This window comes from Microtus pennsylvanicus, chromosome 1, assembly GCF_037038515.1.
Source record: "Microtus pennsylvanicus isolate mMicPen1 chromosome 1, mMicPen1.hap1, whole genome shotgun sequence".
Taxonomy (NCBI): Eukaryota; Metazoa; Chordata; class Mammalia; order Rodentia; family Cricetidae; genus Microtus; species Microtus pennsylvanicus.
In genome coordinates, this window is record NC_134579.1 from 133,359,845 (window position 1) to 133,379,805 (window position 19,961).

Genomic DNA, 19,961 nt, shown 5'->3' on the forward strand with positions numbered 1-19,961 from the left:
GCTCCTAAGCTCACTCCCCCATGCAAGTGGGAGGGGGATCCACAGGTGCCAGGTTCTTGCCCAAAGGCATTTGGAACTTTTGGAAGGCAGGGTAGGGGATAGGGTGGGATGGAGGTGGGTGGGACTGGGCTCAGGAAGACAGCAGTTTATAAGGTAGCAGGACTTGCTCTGAGAAGAGCATTTAGCACTCACTCTACACCATGAAGGGGACGCTGCTTCTGCTGGCCTTGCTGGTGACAGGGGAGCTGGGCTTCCAGACAAGTGAGAATGGGAACAGATGGCCTTTCTGACCCTTGTTCACCCTATCTACCTTCCATATCAACCTGCTTGAAGATCTAGGGAGTCCCTGGGAGGTCCCTAGCCAGAAGACCTGCAGAAGACCCTTGAAGCTTTCTGTTTAGGATTACAACAGTTGGGATGGGCGGTATGGGGAGACAGTGGTGTGGTGGTGGTGACGGACCCTTAGCTGCATAGACAGTTGAAACTGAGTCATGTGTGAGATTTATGTGAATGTCAGAAATGCAGGGTTGTACACACATACACCCCCCCCCCCATTCTTCTGGGAATGTGTGTCTATGGAAACTGTGTGCTGTATCTGGGAGGTCTCAGCCTTTGGGAGGGCAGGACTCTGTGGAAGGTCATTAATGTTGAAAGGGGTTTCTGTCCCACCTGGTCCTACAGTCGTTCAGTCCCAAATAAATACGCAGAGGTCTATATTAATTATAAACTGACTGGCCTAGTGGCTCAGCCTTCTTATAACTCTTATGGCTTATATTAGCCCATAATTCTTGTCTGTGTTAGCCATGTGGCTTGGTGCCTTTTTCGGTGAGGCAGTCACAGCCTGCTTCCTCTGTGGCTGGGTCAAGACAGCATACTGACTCTCTTCCCAGAATTCTTCTGCCCTTATTGCCCCACCTCTACTTCCTGCCTGGATGTCCCACTTTTACTTCCTGCCTAGATACTGGCCAATCAGCATTTTATTAAATAGGTACAAGAAACAAATCTTTACAGGGTAAAACCATTGTCCCACAGCAAGTTAGAACATTTGTAGAAGTGGCAAGAAACTCTGAGCCTCCACTTCTCCCAGTCTAGCGTTCCACTAATGATGTTCTGTCTGTCTTTGCAGCAGAAGCATGCATTCCTTACTTTGAAGCCTATACGACAATGGTCCTTGGAAACAAGAAATTACTGAATGTCCTCCTTACCAAGTTTCACCCTACTGATGGAGAAAGGGAAGCTGCTAATAAAGTCCAAGAATGCTTTAATGAGGCAGGACTGAAAGCCAAAATCCTGGATTCCATAGTGCTGGTAACTTCTCTACCCCCACACTCCCATGAACCATATGGTAGAATGCTGTGTACGAATAATGCAGGCAACTAGTCATGTGTGTCAAAGAGTCAAAAGCAGAGCACTCAACATTTGCCCACCCTAGCACATGTCCATGCAGCATGCTGGTCCACATCCAGTCTGCCTATGCAAGGTCCTGCAGAAGGCTCCCCAACGATGGGTGACCACCAGGTTCTCACCACAGCAGGGCAGGGACACAGGAGAGTTCTTGGTGTGGATCTGCACAGGGAGGACACCCTTAGCTCTCCTCTAAGGTGCCTGAAACTCCCGTCTACTTGCCAGGGTCACCTTCTCTGGAGCCTCCCTTAACTCTTCTCTCCGGTCTCAGATGGAGCCCTTCTTCCACTGGCTTCCTCAGAGCCACAGCCAGAACCTCCCTCCATGGCTTAGAAGCCGCCACCACCAACCCAGAGAGTGCTTGTGGCTACTCACCCCAGTCATTCCTGTTTGCCTTAATCTCTTATTTAAGCATAGCTGGATTACAGAAATGCATGTTTAGAATATTGCATCTGTCACTCTCTGTTTCCCAAAGTACTTTTAGTTTGAGTGTCAGGTCCTTCAAAACCACAGCACTCTCCAAGAAGGGATTTCTTCCAGCACATCCACACCGGGATGTATTTCTAACATGACCACACAGCCAATGTGCTGACAGATGTCTTCAGCTATGAGACATAATCAAAGCTAAAACTCAGCCATCTTATTCCCTCTCCAGACCTAGCCCCCAACATGGCTTACAGAACTTCTCTATTCATCCCTACCTGCTAGGGTCGATTTTAGACTTCCTCCTGACAGCTGTGGAGGAACTGCAGCTCCCTGGGGCAGAGTCTGTTGCTGGAGTCCTAAATCACTGCAGGGAATTTTCTTCCCTGTTCAGAAGGAGCTTCCTCATCTTGGGTGACTGGGGAGTCCTGCTGGGGTTCTGCAACTTGACTGTAACCACTTCTGTCCTTTCTGTCTCTTTTTCAGCACTTGATCACTGACAGTCCAGAATGCAAACAATACTATACTCAAGATATCAAGAACAAAATTGACGCATTGCTTTCGAACGTTTTTGGAAAATGATGACTGATCTGAGAGTCATATTGTTGCCCTTTCCTCTCCCTTCCTGATGTTGGAATCCAGACACCTTTCCCTTTCTTGTTCTGTCTCTTAATCTGACTCCAATAAATACCTGCAGCTCTGCTCTGTGCTCATGTCTGTTCGCTGTGCAGGAGTCATGTGACATCTTCAGATCCTGGAAGACAGTATGAGAAATGACTTTTGTGGGCACCCAGAGTAGAACAACTGTCAGTGATTACCCAGATATCATGGGAAAGCCTTTGCAGACTTTTCCTTTGCTATGCAGACCAGGCTGGACTCAAACACACAGAGACCTACCAATCTCTGCCTCCCAAGTGCTAGAATTAAAGGCACTGACTCCCACTACACCAGAATCAGTGCAGCTTTGGGAGACTCTAATACAGGAGCTCTCTAAGTGCAAAGAGCATGGAAGTAGCCACAGGCTTCACCAGGCTGGCAGGATAGAAAAGAGGAGCACAGATACTCACCTCATATGTTGCCTCTGGGGTCATCACAGGGCAGCTGGCTTTTTACAGGTCAGTCCTTAACAGTGCAGTGACTCAGAAGATGACTTGGGTGTTCTCATAAGATTCTCTTGATCTGCTAGTGACAGTCACCACTTGTTATAGCCTGATCTACATATCAAGTTCCAGGACAGCCAGGGCTGCAAAGAAAATCCCTGCCTGAAATACAAAAATGAAACTTAATATAAACAAAAATCTCTTTTTTTTCAGTATGTGCTCCATCCCAGAGATGCAGGGCTGGTTCAACATACGAAAATTTATCAACGTAATCGATCATATAAATAACTGAAAGAAAAAGGGATCATTTCATTAGATGCTGAAAAAGCATTTGACAAAATTTAACACTCCTTTATGATAAAGGTCTTGGAGAGGTTAGGGATTCAAAGATCATATCTAAATATAATAAAAGCAATATACAACAAACCAACAGCTAATGTCAAATTAAATGGAGAGAAACTCAAAGCCATCCCACCAAAATCAGGAACAAGACAAGGCTGTTCACTCTCCCCATACCTCTTCAATATAGTGATTGAAGTTCTAGCAATAGCAATAAGATAACATAAGGAGATCAAGGGGATTCGAATTGGAAAGGAAGAAGTCAAACTTTCGTTTGACTAAGAGACCTGTCTTAGACAAGTTAGGTGAAAAGTGACACCCAAGACTTTGACTCACATATGCACACTCTGGCATGTCAAGTATGGTCTCTCTCATACACTCACACACAAAACATCCAGATAACCAAATAAAAGGAGAGGAATGGCAAGAGGTACCAATAAAAATCATGAACAACATTAGTGATTAGGGAGATACAAAATAATAGCACAAGTAATGAGAGTGGTAAATATTGAGAAGAACAATTGAGCCGAGCAAGTGTTGGTGAGCATCTGAGGGACTAAGTCATAAGGACAGGATACAGTATGTCACTGTGCAAGATAAACATGCATGTAGTCTTTGACCAGAGTGCCGTGTTCATTGGTTTACATATGTGACAGCTTGAATGCTTTCTAAGGAAAGCTTGTCAGCCTTAAAAAGACCAAGGGGCCTCTCTGTAGGAGGAGGGCTTGCTTTTTGTCCCAGTTGCCTGGCTAGCTTAGACCTGAAATAATCACACAGTAACTGTATTAATTGAATCACTGCTTGGCCCATTAGTGATGGGCAGAGATATTGGGTGCTTAAAAGAAATCTCACACTGGCTCAGAACTGAGAGATAAACAGTTATTTATTTAAGGGGAAAACTTACAAATCAGAATTCTCTGCTTTAAGGATGGATGGAGATCAGATCCAAAGCAAGCTGAACAAGCAAACGGGAACCAGGGGGATGAGAGCAGGGGCCGGACATGCTTTTGCATCCGGGTAAAAAGTCTATGAGGCCATGCCCCAGTAGGCAGGAAGTTAGTAGTTATAAATCTTCCCACAGCACATTAGCTGTAGCTTCTATTGGCTAACTCTTTTTTTATTTATTTAATTTTTAATTAATTAATTAATTAAGGATTTCTGTCTCTTCCCTGCCACTGCCTCCCATTTCCCTCCCCCTCCCCCTCCCCCTCGTGAGTCCAAAGAGCAATCAGGGTTCCTGCCCGGTGGGAAGTCTAAGGACCACCCACCTCCATCCTGGTCTAGTAAGGTGAGCATCCAAACTATCTAGGCTCCCACAAAGCCAGTACGTGCAGTAGGATCAAAAACCCATTGCCATTGTTCTTGAGTTCTCAGTAGTCATCATTGTCCGCTATGTGCAGCGAGTCCAGTTTTATCCCAGGCTTTTTCAGACCCAGTCCAGCTGGCCTTGGTGAGTTCCCGATAGAACATCCCCATTGTCTCAGTGCGTGGGTGCAAGCCTCGCGGTACTGAGTTCCTTGCTCGTGCTCTCTCTCCTTCTGCTCCTGATTTGGACCTTGAGATTTCTGTCCGGTGCTCCAATGTGGGTCTCGGTCTCTATCTCCTTTCCTTGCCTGATGAAGGTTAATGTTCAGGAGGATGCCTATATGTTATTCTTTGGGTTCTCCTTCTTATTTAGCTTCTCTAGGATCACTAATTATAGGCTCAATGTCCTTTATTTATGGCTAGAATCCAAATATGAGTGAGTACATCCCATGTTCCTCTTTTTGGGTCTGGCTTACCTCACTCAGGTTGGTGTTTTCTATTTCCATCCATTTGCATGCAAAATTCAAGAAGTCCTTGTTTTTTACTACTGAGTAGTACTCTCATATGTATATATTCCATACTTTCTTCATCCATTCTTCCATTGAAGGGCATCTAGGTTGTTTCCAGGTTCTGGCTATCACAAACAATGCTGCTATGAACATAGTTGAGCATATACTTTTTTTTTTTTTTTGGTTTTTCGAGACAGGGTTTCTCTGTGGCTTTGGAGCCTGTCCTGGAACTAGCTCTTGTAGACCAGGCTGGTCTCGAACTCACAGAGATCCGCCTGCCTCTGCCTCCCGAGTGCTGGGATTAAAGGCGTGCGCCACCACCGCCCGGCAGAGCATATACTTTTGTTGTATTATAGGGCATCTCTTGGATGTATTCCCAAGAGTGGTATTGCTGGGTCCAGGGGTAGGTTGATCCCGAATATCCTGAGAAACCGAAACACTGCTTTCCAAAGTGGTTGCACAAGTTTGCATTCCCACCAGAAATGGATGAGTGTACCCCTTTCTCCACAACCTCTCCAGCAAAGGCTATCATTGGTGTTTTTTATTTTAGCCATTCTGACAGGTGTAAGATGGTATCTCAAAGTTGTCTTGATTTGCATTTCCCTGATCACTAAGGAAGTTGAGCATGACCTTAAGTGTCTTTTGGCCATTTGAACTTCTTCTGTTGAGAATTCTCTGTTCAGCTCAGTGCCCCATTTTATAATTGGGTTGATTAGCCTTTTACGGTCTAGTTTCTTGAGTTCTTTATATATTTTGGAGATCAGACCTTTGTCAGTTGCGGGGTTGGTGAATATCTTCTCCCAGTCAGTGGGTTGCCTTTTTGTCTTAGTGACAGTGTCCTTTGCTTTACAGAAGCTTCTCAGTCTCAGGAGGTCCCATTTATTCAATGAGGCCCTTAATGTCTGTGCTGCTGCGGTTATACGTAGGAATGGTCTCCTGTGCCTATATGTTGTAGGGTACTTCCCACGTTCTCTTCTATCAGGTTCAGTGTGTTCAGAATGATATTGAGGTCTTTAATCCATTTGGACTTGAGTTTTGTGCATGGTGATAGATATGGATCTATTTTCATTCTTCTACAGGTTGACATCCAGTTGTGCCAGCACCATTTGTTGAAGATGCTTTCTTTCTTTTATTGTATACTTTTAGCTCCTTTATAGAAAATGAGGTGTTCATAGGTTTGTGGGTTAAAGCCAGGGTCTTCTATACGATTCCATTGGTCGACTTCTCTGTTTTTATGCCAGTACCACACTGTTGTCATTACTGTAGCTCTGTAATAGAGTTTGAAGTCAGGGATGGTAATGCCTCCAGAAGATCCTTTATTGTATAGGATTGTTTTGGCTATCCTGGGTTTTTTGTTTTTCCATATAAAGTTGATTATTGTCCTCTCCAGATCTGTGAAGAATTTTGATGTGACCTTGATGGGGATTGCATTGAATGTATAAATTGCCTTTGGTAGAATTGCCATGTTGATCCTCCCAATCCAAGAGCAAGGGAGGTCCTTCCATTTTCTGGTATCCTCTTCAATTTCTTTCTTCAATGCCTTAAAGTTTTTGTCAAATAGATCTTTCACTTCCTTGGTTGGAGTTACCCCAAGATATTTTATGCTGTTTGTGGCCTTCGTGAAATGTGAAGCTTCTCTTATTTCCCTCTCTGCTTCCATATTTTTTGTGTATAAGAGGGCGACTGATTTTTTGGAGTTGATCTTGTATCCTGCCACATTACTAAAGGTGTTTATCCAGCTGTAAAAGTTCTTTGGTGGAGTTTTGGGGGTTGCTTATGTACACTATCATATCTCCTGCAAATAACGAAAGTTTAACTTCTTCCTTTCCTATTCGAATCCCCTTGATCCCATTATGTTTTTTTAAAATATTTATTTAATTACTTATTATGTATACAGTGTTCTATCTGTGTTTATGCCTGCAGGCCTGAAGAGGGCACCACACCTCATTACAGAAACACAAAAACTCTAATACGAAAAAATGACTGGAGTTAACAACCACTGGTCATTAATATCACTTAATGTCAGTGGGCTCAACTCATCTATAAAAAGGCACAGGCTAAGAGATTGGATACGAAAACAGGATCCAACATTCTGCTGTTTACAGGAAACACACCTCAACCACAAAGTCAGGCACCTACTCAGAGTAAAGGGCTGGGAAAAGGCTTATCAAGCAAATGGGACTAAGAAACAAGCAGGTGTGGCCATACTAATTTCTAACAAAGTTGACTTCAAACTTAAATCAATCAGAAGAGATGGAGAGGGACATTTTATACTCATAACAGGAACAATTCTTCAGGAGGAAGTCTCAATCCTGAATATCTATGCCCCTAATATAAAAGCACCCACGCACGTAAAAGAAACATTACTAAACTCAAGGCAGCCATCAAACCACACACACTATTAGTAGGAGACTTCAACACTCCTCTCTCACCAATGGACAGGTCAATCAAACAGAAACCTAACAGAGAAATTAGAGAATTAATGGAGGTAATGAAGCAAATGGACTTAACAGACATCTATAGATTATTCCACCCAAAGAGGAAAGAGCATACCTTCTTCTCTGCAGCTCATGGAACCTTCTCGAAAATTGACCACATACTCAGTAACAAAGCTAACTTACACAGTTACAAAAAAATATTACTAACCACCTGTGTCTTATCAGATCACCATGGATTAAAGTTAGAATTCAACAACAATGCTACCCCCAGAAAGCCTACAAACTCATGGAAACTGAACAGCAAACTACTGAACCATACCTGGATTAAGGAAGAAATAAAGAAAGAAATTAAAGTCTTCCTGGAATTCAATAAAAATAAAGAAACAACCTACTCGAACTTATGGGACACTATGAAATCAGTCCTAAGAGGAAAGTTCATAGCACTAAGTGCCCACTTAAAGAAAACAGAGAAAGCAAATATTGGAGACTTAACAGCCTACCTGAAAGCTCTTGAAAAAAAAAGAAGCAGACTCACCTAGGAGGAGTAGAAGACTGGAAATAATCAAACTGAGGGCTGAAATCAACAAAATAGAAACACAGAAAACAATCCAAAAAATCAATGAAACAAAAAGCTGGTTCCTGGAGAAAATCAACAAGATTGATAAACCCCTATCCGAACTAATCAAACGGCAGAGAGAGAATATGCAAATAAATAAGATCAGAAATGAAAAGGGGGACATAACCACAGACACAGAGGAAATTCAGAGAATCATTAGATCTTACTACAAAAGCCTGTATGCCACAAAACTGGAAAATGTATTGGACACTTTTTTAGATAAATACCATATACCAAAGTTAAACCGGGACCAGGAGAACAATCTAAATAGACATGTTAGTCGTGACAAATTAGAAGCTGTTCCACTTCTTGGAGCCCCTCTTTGACCCTATCCATCTCTGAGCTCATATTTCACAGGGTTAGTCCTCCTGCCAGACATGTGCCCAGGCCAATCCAAAGGGCCTCTCCATATATGTCAGTCTCTGCATCAACTTCATGGACATCAACTGGGTGAAGATGGGCAGGTTGATTTCACCAATATGCCTACTCATAAAAAACTCTGTTATCTCCTAGTGCTTGTGGACACTTTTACAGGGTGGATAGAAACGTTTCTGGCCTCCAGAGAAACAGTAGATGTGGTGGCTCAGATACTCTTGGGGCACATCATCCCTTAGTTTTGTGTCCCAAGAACCATCCAGACAGACAATGGACCAGCTTTCACTTCCCGGGTCATGGAGCTTGTGTCAGAAACTCTCAAAATCTCTTGGAAATTCCACATCCCCTACCATCCACAGTCCTCGGGAAAGGTGGAGAAGGCCTCATCAAACAACAGCTAGTCAAGCTCTTCATTGAACTCAGGTTATCTTGGCCCTTCCATTTCCTTATTGCCTTTAGTCATCTCAGGGCCACCCGACATTTCCCTATGGGTCTGAGCCCTTTCAAACTCCTTTATGGCAGGCCCTTTCTCCTTAACCATTGACCTTCCAGCCAAAACTCCTCCACTGGTGGCGTATCTACCCTGCCTCTCCCTTCTGAGGTCCCTTCTCCATTCACATGCTCACAGTTGTCTCCCTGCCCCCACACCAGTGGACCTTAATGTCCCTGAAACTGCCCCACTGTCCCCAGGGGAAAGAGTACTCCTCAAACAGCTAGCTTCCAGGTCTCTCGAACCTTGATGTAAAGGATCTCACATGGTAATTGTAATGTTCTGTCTCTTTAAGAGACAAGACACACCTACTCCCTTCCTGTTTGCAGCCTTAGCCTCTCTCTCTTCCCGTTTCTTTCTCAGAGAGGCAGGTCCCGACTCTCCTCTTTCTCCTTCTTCCTCTCTCTCTCTCTCTCTCTTTTTCTATCTCTATCTCTCTCTTTCTCCGTCTTCTCCCTTTTCCCTTCTCCTCCATAACCCACCTAATAAATGTCCAACTTCACTCTGCATGGTGTGCCTATCTGTCTGTCTCTCGCCTACTCACTGCCCACATGACTCACCACAGGGGACGCCCAGGGGACCAGCCACCTTTGGAGACCCATGTGGTCTCACGCCCCAGCCTTGTCCAGGCCTGGCTGCTCTTGGGACTGGCTTCCCTCTGCCTGCCAGGGATCCTGTAGCAAGTTTTAATAATCACTACATGGTGCCAAGACTTGAGAGGCTTTCCTGCCCCAGTTCCTCTCCAGGGGTTGGGATTCTGAACCAGGTATTTTCTCCACAACAACCATGTGTTCCATATGCCTGAGCATGATTGGTGAGTTTCTCCCATTCTGCTATGGTTGCTTCCCTTAGCTAAAATTGTGTTTGGGGGTCAGTCTGCCCATGCTAGCACTGCACACTCTGTGCAGTGCATTTGACTGGGCCCTGGGGCCCTCAGATTCTTCTTTCTCCTTTTTCCCATTTCTTTTCTTTCCATTTTTCCTCCATAAAAGGCTGCTCTGAGCAGCCCCTGGCCCCTATGGCTTCCAAGTCGTGACCAGATCCAGCCAGACCTTACTTTCCCACTCATGGCCTGGGGGCACGTTCCCCCTCTCCCATGGGTCTTGCGAAGGTCACCTGCTGATTCACACCCTGCCCTCAGTCAAGAGACATCTCACTCTGCACCTTGTGGTGTTTTGCGGGTCTTCACAATTTTGGCTGTGGGTAGCAGCCATCCATATCTGTCCCCCGGCTTTTCTCAATTCCAGCCGTGGCATGGTGCAGCTTTTTCAGTTCTAACCTTCTGCTCCCCTCTGAGGCTTGTGCTATGGTGGCTCAGTGACAAGGCAGATCACACCTCTAGGTCTCTCTTATTAAGCTTAAAATTCCTGCACTTCAAAAATTGTGGCTTTTCCATACAACATGTGACTGCTGCCATTTTGACTGGGGTCAGGTGACTTTGCCACCATCCTGGCTGAGAACCAAGTCAGGTGACCAAGTTCCTCCTTCTTTACTGAGGTATTCCCTGCCTGGTTTCCCAGTGTGACTTCGCTGCCATCTTGGCTGAGAGTCAGGTCAGGTGACGAGGTTCTCCCATCTTTATTGAAGTATACCCTGCCTTGTCCCCCGGTTTACTTATGTTTTTGTCACTAAATCCCTCTTGTTGACTCTGTTGCATGTGTGTTTTCTGCATTGCCATGCCTTTGGTAGGGCCCACCAAGAGCATCCACTTTGCCCAATTCCTGTTCACTCTCTGTTTGTGTGTTCATATGTGTAACTTAAATGCACCTATGCTTAATGGTATAATTGTTTATTGCATCTCATTTCAGACTACAAAAACAGAAAGTCTCATGTTTTAAACTGGTATGTACTTTTAAGTCTCTTACAAAAATACTGTATATTTAATCCAACCCTCATTTCAAATATATTAAGCTGTTCTCTACTATTGTCAGTTCCTCCATTAACCTTCTATTGCAAGCAGTTTTTTCTTCTTTTTGTTTTTTCTGAGTATAAATATTACTTGTTAAGAGCCAGTTGAATCAAGTTCAGACCCAGCTCTCCAGGCAGATTCTATACTATAGTTTTACCTGATAAACAGCCCTCAACTGCTCAGAGATCTGGGGAATATGGCGTTTAAGTATTTAATTATCAGAAGATGTTTCATAACAAAAAGAGACAGATTGGCTCCTAGCAGCAGCACTCTATTTCCTCCAAAGAAGACAGAAGACCAATGGGCACACAACAACATCCATCTGAAATTTGCTTCACCTGTCAAGTGCTGACCACTGAGAAAAACTGCCTTTCAGCTAAACTGAAGATCTCCAGATGTGGACAGAATTGCTGGAATCGACAGCCTAGCTGCTCAGGTCAAGGTAGGCTTGTCTTCCTATAGATTTCTTAGTCCACAGGATCTTCTGGAGCCTGGCAGGCCCTTCACTAAACAGCAGAAGGCAAATATCTCCCTCAGCAAACATGGAGGACCCTGACAAGTAGCTCTGGGTGCCAACCAAGGAGCTGAATTGAAGGATCCACCTTAAACATTGTAAGAGACACCAGACATTTCCATACCAGAAACACCAGACAGGAACGAAGAGACTAACTATGCCAGGATGTGACCAGCAACCAGCCCCTCTCAGGTTCCCCTTAAAGATGACACCCGCAAATAAGCAGGAAGAAGTCTTAAGAATCTGCTGCCCCAAATCCTTAACCTGGGGTGCCTAACCTCCTGCCTTTTTATTACAAAAAAGAGATGGGAATATAATGGTTGTTCTATCTCTTTAAGAGACAAGCCACGCCCACTTCCTCCCCATCCACTGAGGCAGGCAAGTCTTCCTTCCTGCTTGCAGCATTAGTCTCTCTCTCTCTTTTCCATCTTCCTCTTGGAGAGGCAGCTTCTGTCTCTCCGCACTTCTCCCTTTCCCCCTTCTGTCTCTCCCCTCTCTCTTCTCTCTCTCTTTCCCTCTCTCTCTGCTCTTCTCCCCTTCTCTCTTCCCCCTCTATAACCCCCTGATATGGGATCAAAATATATGTGCTTTTTCACAGAAGAAAATGAAGCTCGACGGCTGCCTAAGAATTTGGTGTGGTGTGTGGAACATAGGAGTGATGGTGCTGCCCTGATGATACTGTGGCTGCTGCTGCCCCCTAGAGGATTTGGAGTAAGATCTGCTGAACCTATGTTCCTTATCCACTGATATTGCATCCTGCATTTAGAGAAGAGGAGGAGATTATAGTGATGGTTAATGATTCCTGGCTTCCTTGCTATACCTGCAGCATCAATTTCCCAGACCTCTGTGAGTTTTAATTATTCTGGATTCAGATGAGGAATGCCTACTGAGCATTTATCCACAGTGTTTCATGGGATGCAGAAGTCATCTTTGCCAATATAGTGTTCATCTGCTGTTGAGATAGAAGGCCTGGAAAACAGGAACCTCAGAATGTTATCCTCAGTGGGAAAGATATTTGTTGGAGCAATCAAACACTATTATAGAGCTGTTGTGGGGCTAAAATCCCTCTTCCGTAAATGAGGAATGCAATAACAGTTTTGCTGCTGGCATTTGGAACACAAGGACTGGAACCACTCAAATATATCTTTGAGAGTTGGCAGCAGAAATGCATTGGACTTTAGGAGGGGTAAAGAAAAAGGTTCAGAATTATGAAGTTACTCATATGTCACACACCACAAATTTTTTTTGTCTCCTGATTGGATCAAAATTATGAGTAATGTGATTTAGCCAATTTCATGATTATTGTTAATATTCATACTAGAACTATGGTATTGCCCTGATGTAGGATTTCCCTCTGTATGCTGTGAATACCATTGGTTAGTAAAGGAGTTGCTTTGGGCCTATTGCAGAGCCAAGTAGGGCAAGGTGGGAGTTCCAAGCAGAGAGAGGAGTGGAGAGTAGCAGGAGTCAATAGATGTCATCAGCAGGAGACAGATGTAGGATATTGGACTGACCTGGCAGTAGGCCACAGCCACATAGTGATACACAGATTAATAGAAATGGGTTAACTTAATATATAAGAGGTGTGATGGTGGTGGAGCATTCCTTTAAATCCCAGGACTTGGAAAGCAGGAGCAGGAAGATCTCTGTGGGTTTGGAGCCTCCCTCATCTACAAAAGGTAATTTCAGGACTGGCTTCAAAGCTACAGAGAAATCCTTCCTTGAAAACCACAAACCCCCAAGATATAAGAGCTTGCTAGAAATATGGATAAGATAATAGGATAAGCAGTGTTGTAATTAATAGAGTTTCTGTGTGCTTAGTTCCAGTCTATGTGGCCGGGAAACTAAGAAGCAGTCTCTGTCCTCATTGGCAAGTATTAAGGAGGTAATTATGCTTGCTTTTTCCTTGTATCATTGGTAAGGAAGCCTTTTGCCCTTCCCTTTCGCTTTGGGTATAAAAGAGATATAAGAAATAAACTTGAGTCTGTTACAGTATTCATTAGAAGCCCTCCAGAGTCTATCTTCTGTCTTTTGTCTCTTTTGTTCTCAACCCTCACTCCCCTTTTCAGGCATGTTCAAACAGTTTGGCTGGTCCTGATATGGCTGCAACAAGAAAATCCCAGATTTTCCCAGAGGGCTTGGGGAAGAAAGGAAAAGCCAGCTGGTGACTACACTGGATGCAGATCCCACATGTATCTCCAGTGTGTGTTGGTTGAGAAGCCACTGGCAAACAGATTTTTCATGAATTTGTGACCCAACACTTGGACACAAGATGAAGCATAAACCTAAATGATCTTATCAATAAAAACCGGTAGTCAGATATTGGGGTAAAAATCTGACAGTTGAGAGTAACAAGAGCGCTGCCACCCATGATTCCCTACCTCTTCTGTTCCTGGACAAATGGGCTGAGATCCCGACACTGGTCAGCCATATCCTTCTTTACTTTCTCTCTTTACAGACCTCCAGACTTCTATGGTAAACTAGTGGCTAGCTCCATCCTCAATCTTGAAGGAAGCTTAAGACAAACAAATTATCACACAACTGATACCTGAGTCTTTCCCAAATGTACTGCTCAGGCTGTACCCCATTATCCCAGCCATCAAAATCCAGTTTTGAAAGTCCTAACACTCCCATTTACCTATAACCTTATCCACCAGCCCAAATTACCCCACTGTGGATTACCACTGTCTGCAGAATGATCACAGTTATAGGTCCCTGTCTCACTGTCACATTACCTTACTGTTCTGCCTTCTTACCCACCCTTAGGTCAGGATCTTTTGGCATTCTTGGTACCTTGCCAAATACAGTTCTAATCCATGAACATGATAACCTTATCTGTGTTTGCAATGCCCATCTCAGTCTGAGAGATGAGTCCAGTGTTCCTAAGCTGATCCCCACTCCCTTTCTTGCTCCCAGAAATGCTACCACCAATCCCTGAATTCTTTCCTTTCCTAAATGTGACAAAGTTCTACTTCTATTCACATTGGGTCACTAAAATAGAGTGTGTCCATTTGGATCCTCTGTTCTAAACTCCAGCCATACAATCAGTGCCTTGTCAGAGTTCTCTAGAATAGCTCAGATTCAACATGGCCTGAAACCTACTTCTTTTTCTTTTTGTTTCTGCTGTTCATTTCATTTTTTTAGACAGGGTTCCACTGCATACTGCTGGCTGTTCTGGAACTTGCTCTGTAGAGCAAGTTGGTCTTAAACTCAGAAATCCACCTCTCTTGGCATCCCGAGTGCCGGGATTAAAAGGTGTGTACCACCACTGTCTGGCCCAAACCTACTTCTTAGCATTCTTTTAAAAAAAATGTACAACTGACTTTTCAATGTCAGCTGATAGCATTTCCTTCCTTCCATTGACTCAGGACTCTCCTTTGGTTTGTATGTATAAAAGGCTTGAGATTGCTTGGAGGTTAAGAGATTGGCTGCTATTTCTGGGGCTCCAGATCCATTTCCACCACCACATGTCATCTTAGAATTGTCTATAACTTCAGTCTCTGGGAACTGAAGCTTTTTTCCAGTTACCAGGGTCACTGAAGGTCATGTGCATAGACATACATGTGAGCTAAACGCCCACTATTATACACATTATAGTCTTCTCAGCTCACCATGTCACCAGCAAACTCAGAATCAAAGTCCCTGGGCTGATGTGCTCCTCCTCCCATCTGTCCTAAAGCACATCTCCAAGCCTCTCAACACATGGGTCTCACTATAGAAAAGACTTCTCTGAACTTCCTTGCACTGGGTTACAGAAATAGAGACCTCCCCCCAGGCAAGCTGTGGGGAGGTCAGCATACCACTGACGTCAAACCTCAGGAACACCAAGATCCAAAGTGAGGCTACTTCAGAGCAGCAAGTGCATGTTAGATAGGAGGCTGCTCACTCAAGGACAGGAATGGTCTTGTAGTTAGATACTGACTGACTGTGTTGCGCTTTCTTCTAACTTTTATTATAAGCAAGTTCTAAAATAAACTCTGAGCTGTTTGGCTGTTTCAGCATGACCAACCAGATCTGATTTTATCTTATGTTTTCTGCCTCAATTTCTTTTATTTGGCATTTTCTCACCCCTAACATGACCCAGTCCAGGAACCATAGCTGACTTTGAGGGAAGAGGTTCCTACAGACAACCTTGGAGTTAATAGTATTCCCTTATTTCTATTCAGATGCTTGTGAACTCATTCCTTATAAAGTCTGTTGTGGGGCTGGTGAGATGGCTAAAGAGGTAAAGGCACTTGCTCCCTACCTTGGCAACTTAATTCAATCACTAGGAACTGCATGGTAGGAGAGCAACTTGAACTCTATACATACATACATGCATACAAACATACACACACACATACACATATACTCACACAAATGTAATAATAAAGGAAGTCATAGCCCCTGAAACCTGATGCAGTTGCCCACATCCCGTCTGTTGTCTGATGTGGGAGTTGCCACTGTGTATTGTCATTACCAATAATGAATAAAGAAACTGCCTTGGCCTGTTGATTGGGTAGAACTTAAGTAGGCAGGGAAGACAGAACTGAATGCTGGGAGAAAGAAGGGCAGAGCCAGATAGACACCATGGAAGCACCAGAGTCAGACATGCCAAATCTTTGCTGGTATATCACTGCCACCTGACAATACACAGATTATTAGAAATGGGTTAAAATAAGATGTAAGAGTTAGCCAATAAGAAGATAGAGCTAATGAGCCAAGCAGTGATTTAATTATACAGCTCTGTGTGCTTATTGTGGTTTTGGGTGCTGGGACAAACAAACAGCTACATGCAACAAATTGGTGCTCCAGAATGGTGGACTAAATCCATGTAAAACCTGTGAAAGCCTAAAGAGGACAAAAGAACAGAGTTAATCTTTTGCCCATGAGGTTTGTCCTTGGTATCCTCAAACACAGCCTGATCCAGAGCTGAGGGGACCAAAGAGTGGGCAGTCCAAGAAAAAATTTCAAATAATAATCAAAACACAAAACATACAGAATAAAGAAAGAATTTTAAGAGCTGCAAAGGAAAAATGTCAAGTAACATATAAAGGTAAACCTATCAGAATTACACCTGACTTCTCAATGGAAACCATGAAAGCCTGAAGGTCTTGGATAGATGTGCTGCAGAGCCCATAGATGCAAACCCTGACTACTATACCCGGCAAAGCTTTCTTTCACCATTGATGGATATGCTATGACAAAAACAGATTTGAACAATACGTAGCCACAAACACAATCTTACAGAAAGAACTAGAAGGAAAACCTCGACCCAAGGAAGCTAACAACACCCACAATAGCACAGACATCTGATAACACTCCATCAACACAATTCAAAGAAGGGAAACACACAAACACTACCATCAGAAAATATGCGGAGTTAACAACCACTGCTCATTAATATCACTTAATATTAATGGACTCAATTCACCTAAAAAAAAGCACAGGTTAAGAGAATGGATACAAAAACAGAATCCAACATTCTGTTGTTGACAAGAAACACACCTCAACTGCAAAGACAGACTCTACCCAAGGGTAAAGGGCTGCGAAAAGGTTTTTCAATCAAAGGGACCTAAGAAACAAGCAGGTGTGGCTCTACTAATATCTAAAAAAATTTATTTCAAAGTAAAATCAATCAGGAGAGATGGAGAAGGACACTTTATACTCATAACAGGAACAATTCATCAAGATGAAGTCTCAATCCTGATTATCTATGCCCCTAATATAAAAGCACCCGCATGTGTAAAAGAAACATTACTAAAACTCAAGGCAGCCATCAAACCACACACACTAATAGTAGGAGACTTCAACACTCCTCTCTCGCCAATGGACAGATGAACCAGACAGAAACTTAACAGAGAAATAAAAGAAGTAAGAGATGTAATGAATCAAAGGACTTAACAGACATCTATAGAACATTCCACCCAAACAGAAAGAATATACCTTCTTCTCAGCATCTCATGGAACCTTCTTAAAAATTGATCACATACTTGGTAACAAAGCAAACATCCACAGATACAAAAAAATTGGAGTAACCACCTGTGTCTTATCAGATCACCATGGAGTAAAGTTAATATTTAAGAACAATACTAGCCCCAGGAAGCTTACAAACTCATAAACAGTCAACTACTAAACCACCACTGGGTCAAGGAAGAAATAAAGAAAGAAATTATAGACTTCCTTGAATTTAATGAAAATAAAGACACAACATACCCAAACCTATGGGACACTATGAAATCAGTGCTAAGAGGAAAGTTCATAACACTAAGTGCCCACATAAAGAAAATGGAGAAAGCTCACATTAGTGACTGAACAGCACACCTGAAAGCTCTAGAAAAAAAGAAGCATACTCATGCAGGAGGAGTAGAAGACTGGAAATAATCAAACTGAGAGCTTAAATCAACAAAATGGAAACACAGAAAACAATTCAAAGAATCAACGAAACATAGAGCTGGTTCTTTGAGAAAATCAACAAGATTGACAAACCCTTATCCAAATTAATCAAAAGGTGGAGAAAACACCCAAATTAACAAAAATCAGAAATGAAAAGGGGACATAACTACAGACACTGAGGCAATCCTACCAATGGCAATCTATAGATTCAATGCAATCCCCATCAAAATACCAACAAAATTCTTCACAGACCTTGAGACAACAATAATCAGCTTTATATGAAAAAACAAAAAACCCAGGATAGTCAAAACGATACTATAAAATAAAGAAATTTCCTGAGGCATTACGATCCCTGACATCAAACTCTATTACAGAGCTATGGTAATGAAAACAGCTTGGTATTGGCATAAAAACAGAGATGTTGACCAATGGAATTGAAATGAAGACCCGGGTATTAATACACAAACCTATGAACACCTGATTTTTGACAAAGGAGCTAAAATTATACATAGGAAGAAAGAGAGAATCTTTAACAAATGGTGCTAGCACAACTGGATGTCAACCTGTAGAAGAATGAAAATAGATCCATATCGATCACCATGCACAAAACTCAAGTCCAAATGGATTAAAGACCTCAATATAAATGCAACCACACTGAACCTGATAGAAGAGAAAGTGGGAAGTAGACTTCTATGCATGGGCACAGGAGACCACTTCCTACATATAACCCTAGGAGCACAGACAATAAGAGCAACAATGAATAAATGGGACCTCCTGAAACTGAGAAGCTTCTATAAAGCAAAGGACACAGACAATAAGACAAAAATCCAACATATTGAATGAGGATAAGATCTTCACCAACCTCACAGCAAAGGTCTGATCTCCAAAATATATAAAAACACAAGAAACTAAACATTAAAATTCTAAATAACCCAATTATAAAACGAATTACTGAACTAAACAGAGAATTCTCAACAGAAGAATTTCAAACGACCAAAAGATACTTAACGACATGTTCAACTTCCTTAGCTATCAGGGAAATGCAAATCAAAACAATTTTGAGGCACCATCTTACACCTGTCAGAATGGCTAAAATCAAAAACACCAATGATAGCTGATGATGGAGAGGATGGGGAGTAAGGGGACCACTTATCCATTGCTGTTGGAAATGCAAACTTGTGCAACCACTGCGGAAATCAGTGTGGCAGTTTCTCAGAAAATTGGGATTCAACCTACTTCAGGATCCAGCAATACCACTCTTGGGAATATGTTGCGGGAGGTCCTCCCACTACTCCAGCCTATCGCCGCTGAGATACCAGCCCCTTGGGACGTGGTCTCTCTCCCTTTAAAAAAGCGGCCACTTCCCTCTCCTCGCTCTCTTCACTTCCTGCTCCGCCGGCGTCTAGACTCCTGGTCGCGTAGAGGGCTGTTGCCTGGGACAGTGATCTGTAAGTTTTTCCCCCTTAAATAAATATCACCCTATTAATCATAATCCCACATTGGAGTGGCATTGTTTGTGACTTACGCCTTCAATTTGGCACCCAACGTTTGGTTTTAGAACCTCTCCCGGCTCGCAGCCGCGAGTTCGGCTTGGCGGCCGTGAGTTAAGCTTGGCGGGGCGCTAGTTCGGCTTGGCGGGAGCCGTCCCTTCCTCAGCCACTGCCTGTGACTTGCAGCAGCGGCCTTGGCCTCTTCACGTGGATTTAAACTCCACAGGCCCGCGTAGTCTCTGCCCGCATGGTTTGCTCTTTTCTGAGTCGTTTTTAAATCTCCCTCGCAAGCACAACTCTTAAGTGGCGCGAACCAGAGCAAGCGGTTGCTGAAAGCTGCAACCCCTCAGGGTGACTCTGTCACGTGGAGGCATAAGCGGCTTCCAGATTGCTCTTCTCTGCCCCTGGATTCTGGGTTTCTGGTTCCATCTCTGGAATTGATTTAATTACATTTACTTTGTTGAGAAACTTGCGTTTTCCAGTTTTTAACATCTACTAAGGCACTGAAACAGGACCATGTTTTCATCGCGATTCTGCAACAGCGCCACCTGCTGGACAATAGGTAATATGGCAATTTTCGTTTCTAACGCAAATTTTACTGCTTTGTTTTCACTAATACAATGGATTAGTAATTTTGTATTTACTAATACAATGAATTACATCATACAAGGTCT

General features: G+C 43.2%; 1 protein-coding gene across 1 annotated transcript; it reads left to right on the plus strand.

Annotated features, from left to right (window-relative positions):
* Positions 1-200: 200 nt before the first annotated feature.
* Positions 201-2,409, plus strand: LOC142852435 (androgen-binding protein homolog). Its single transcript, XM_075977282.1, has 3 exons — positions 201-261; positions 1,127-1,308; positions 2,314-2,409. Exons 1-3 carry the CDS (start codon positions 201-203, stop codon positions 2,407-2,409), a joined length of 339 nt encoding a protein of 112 aa, XP_075833397.1.
* The last annotated feature ends 17,552 nt before the right edge of the window (positions 2,410-19,961 follow it).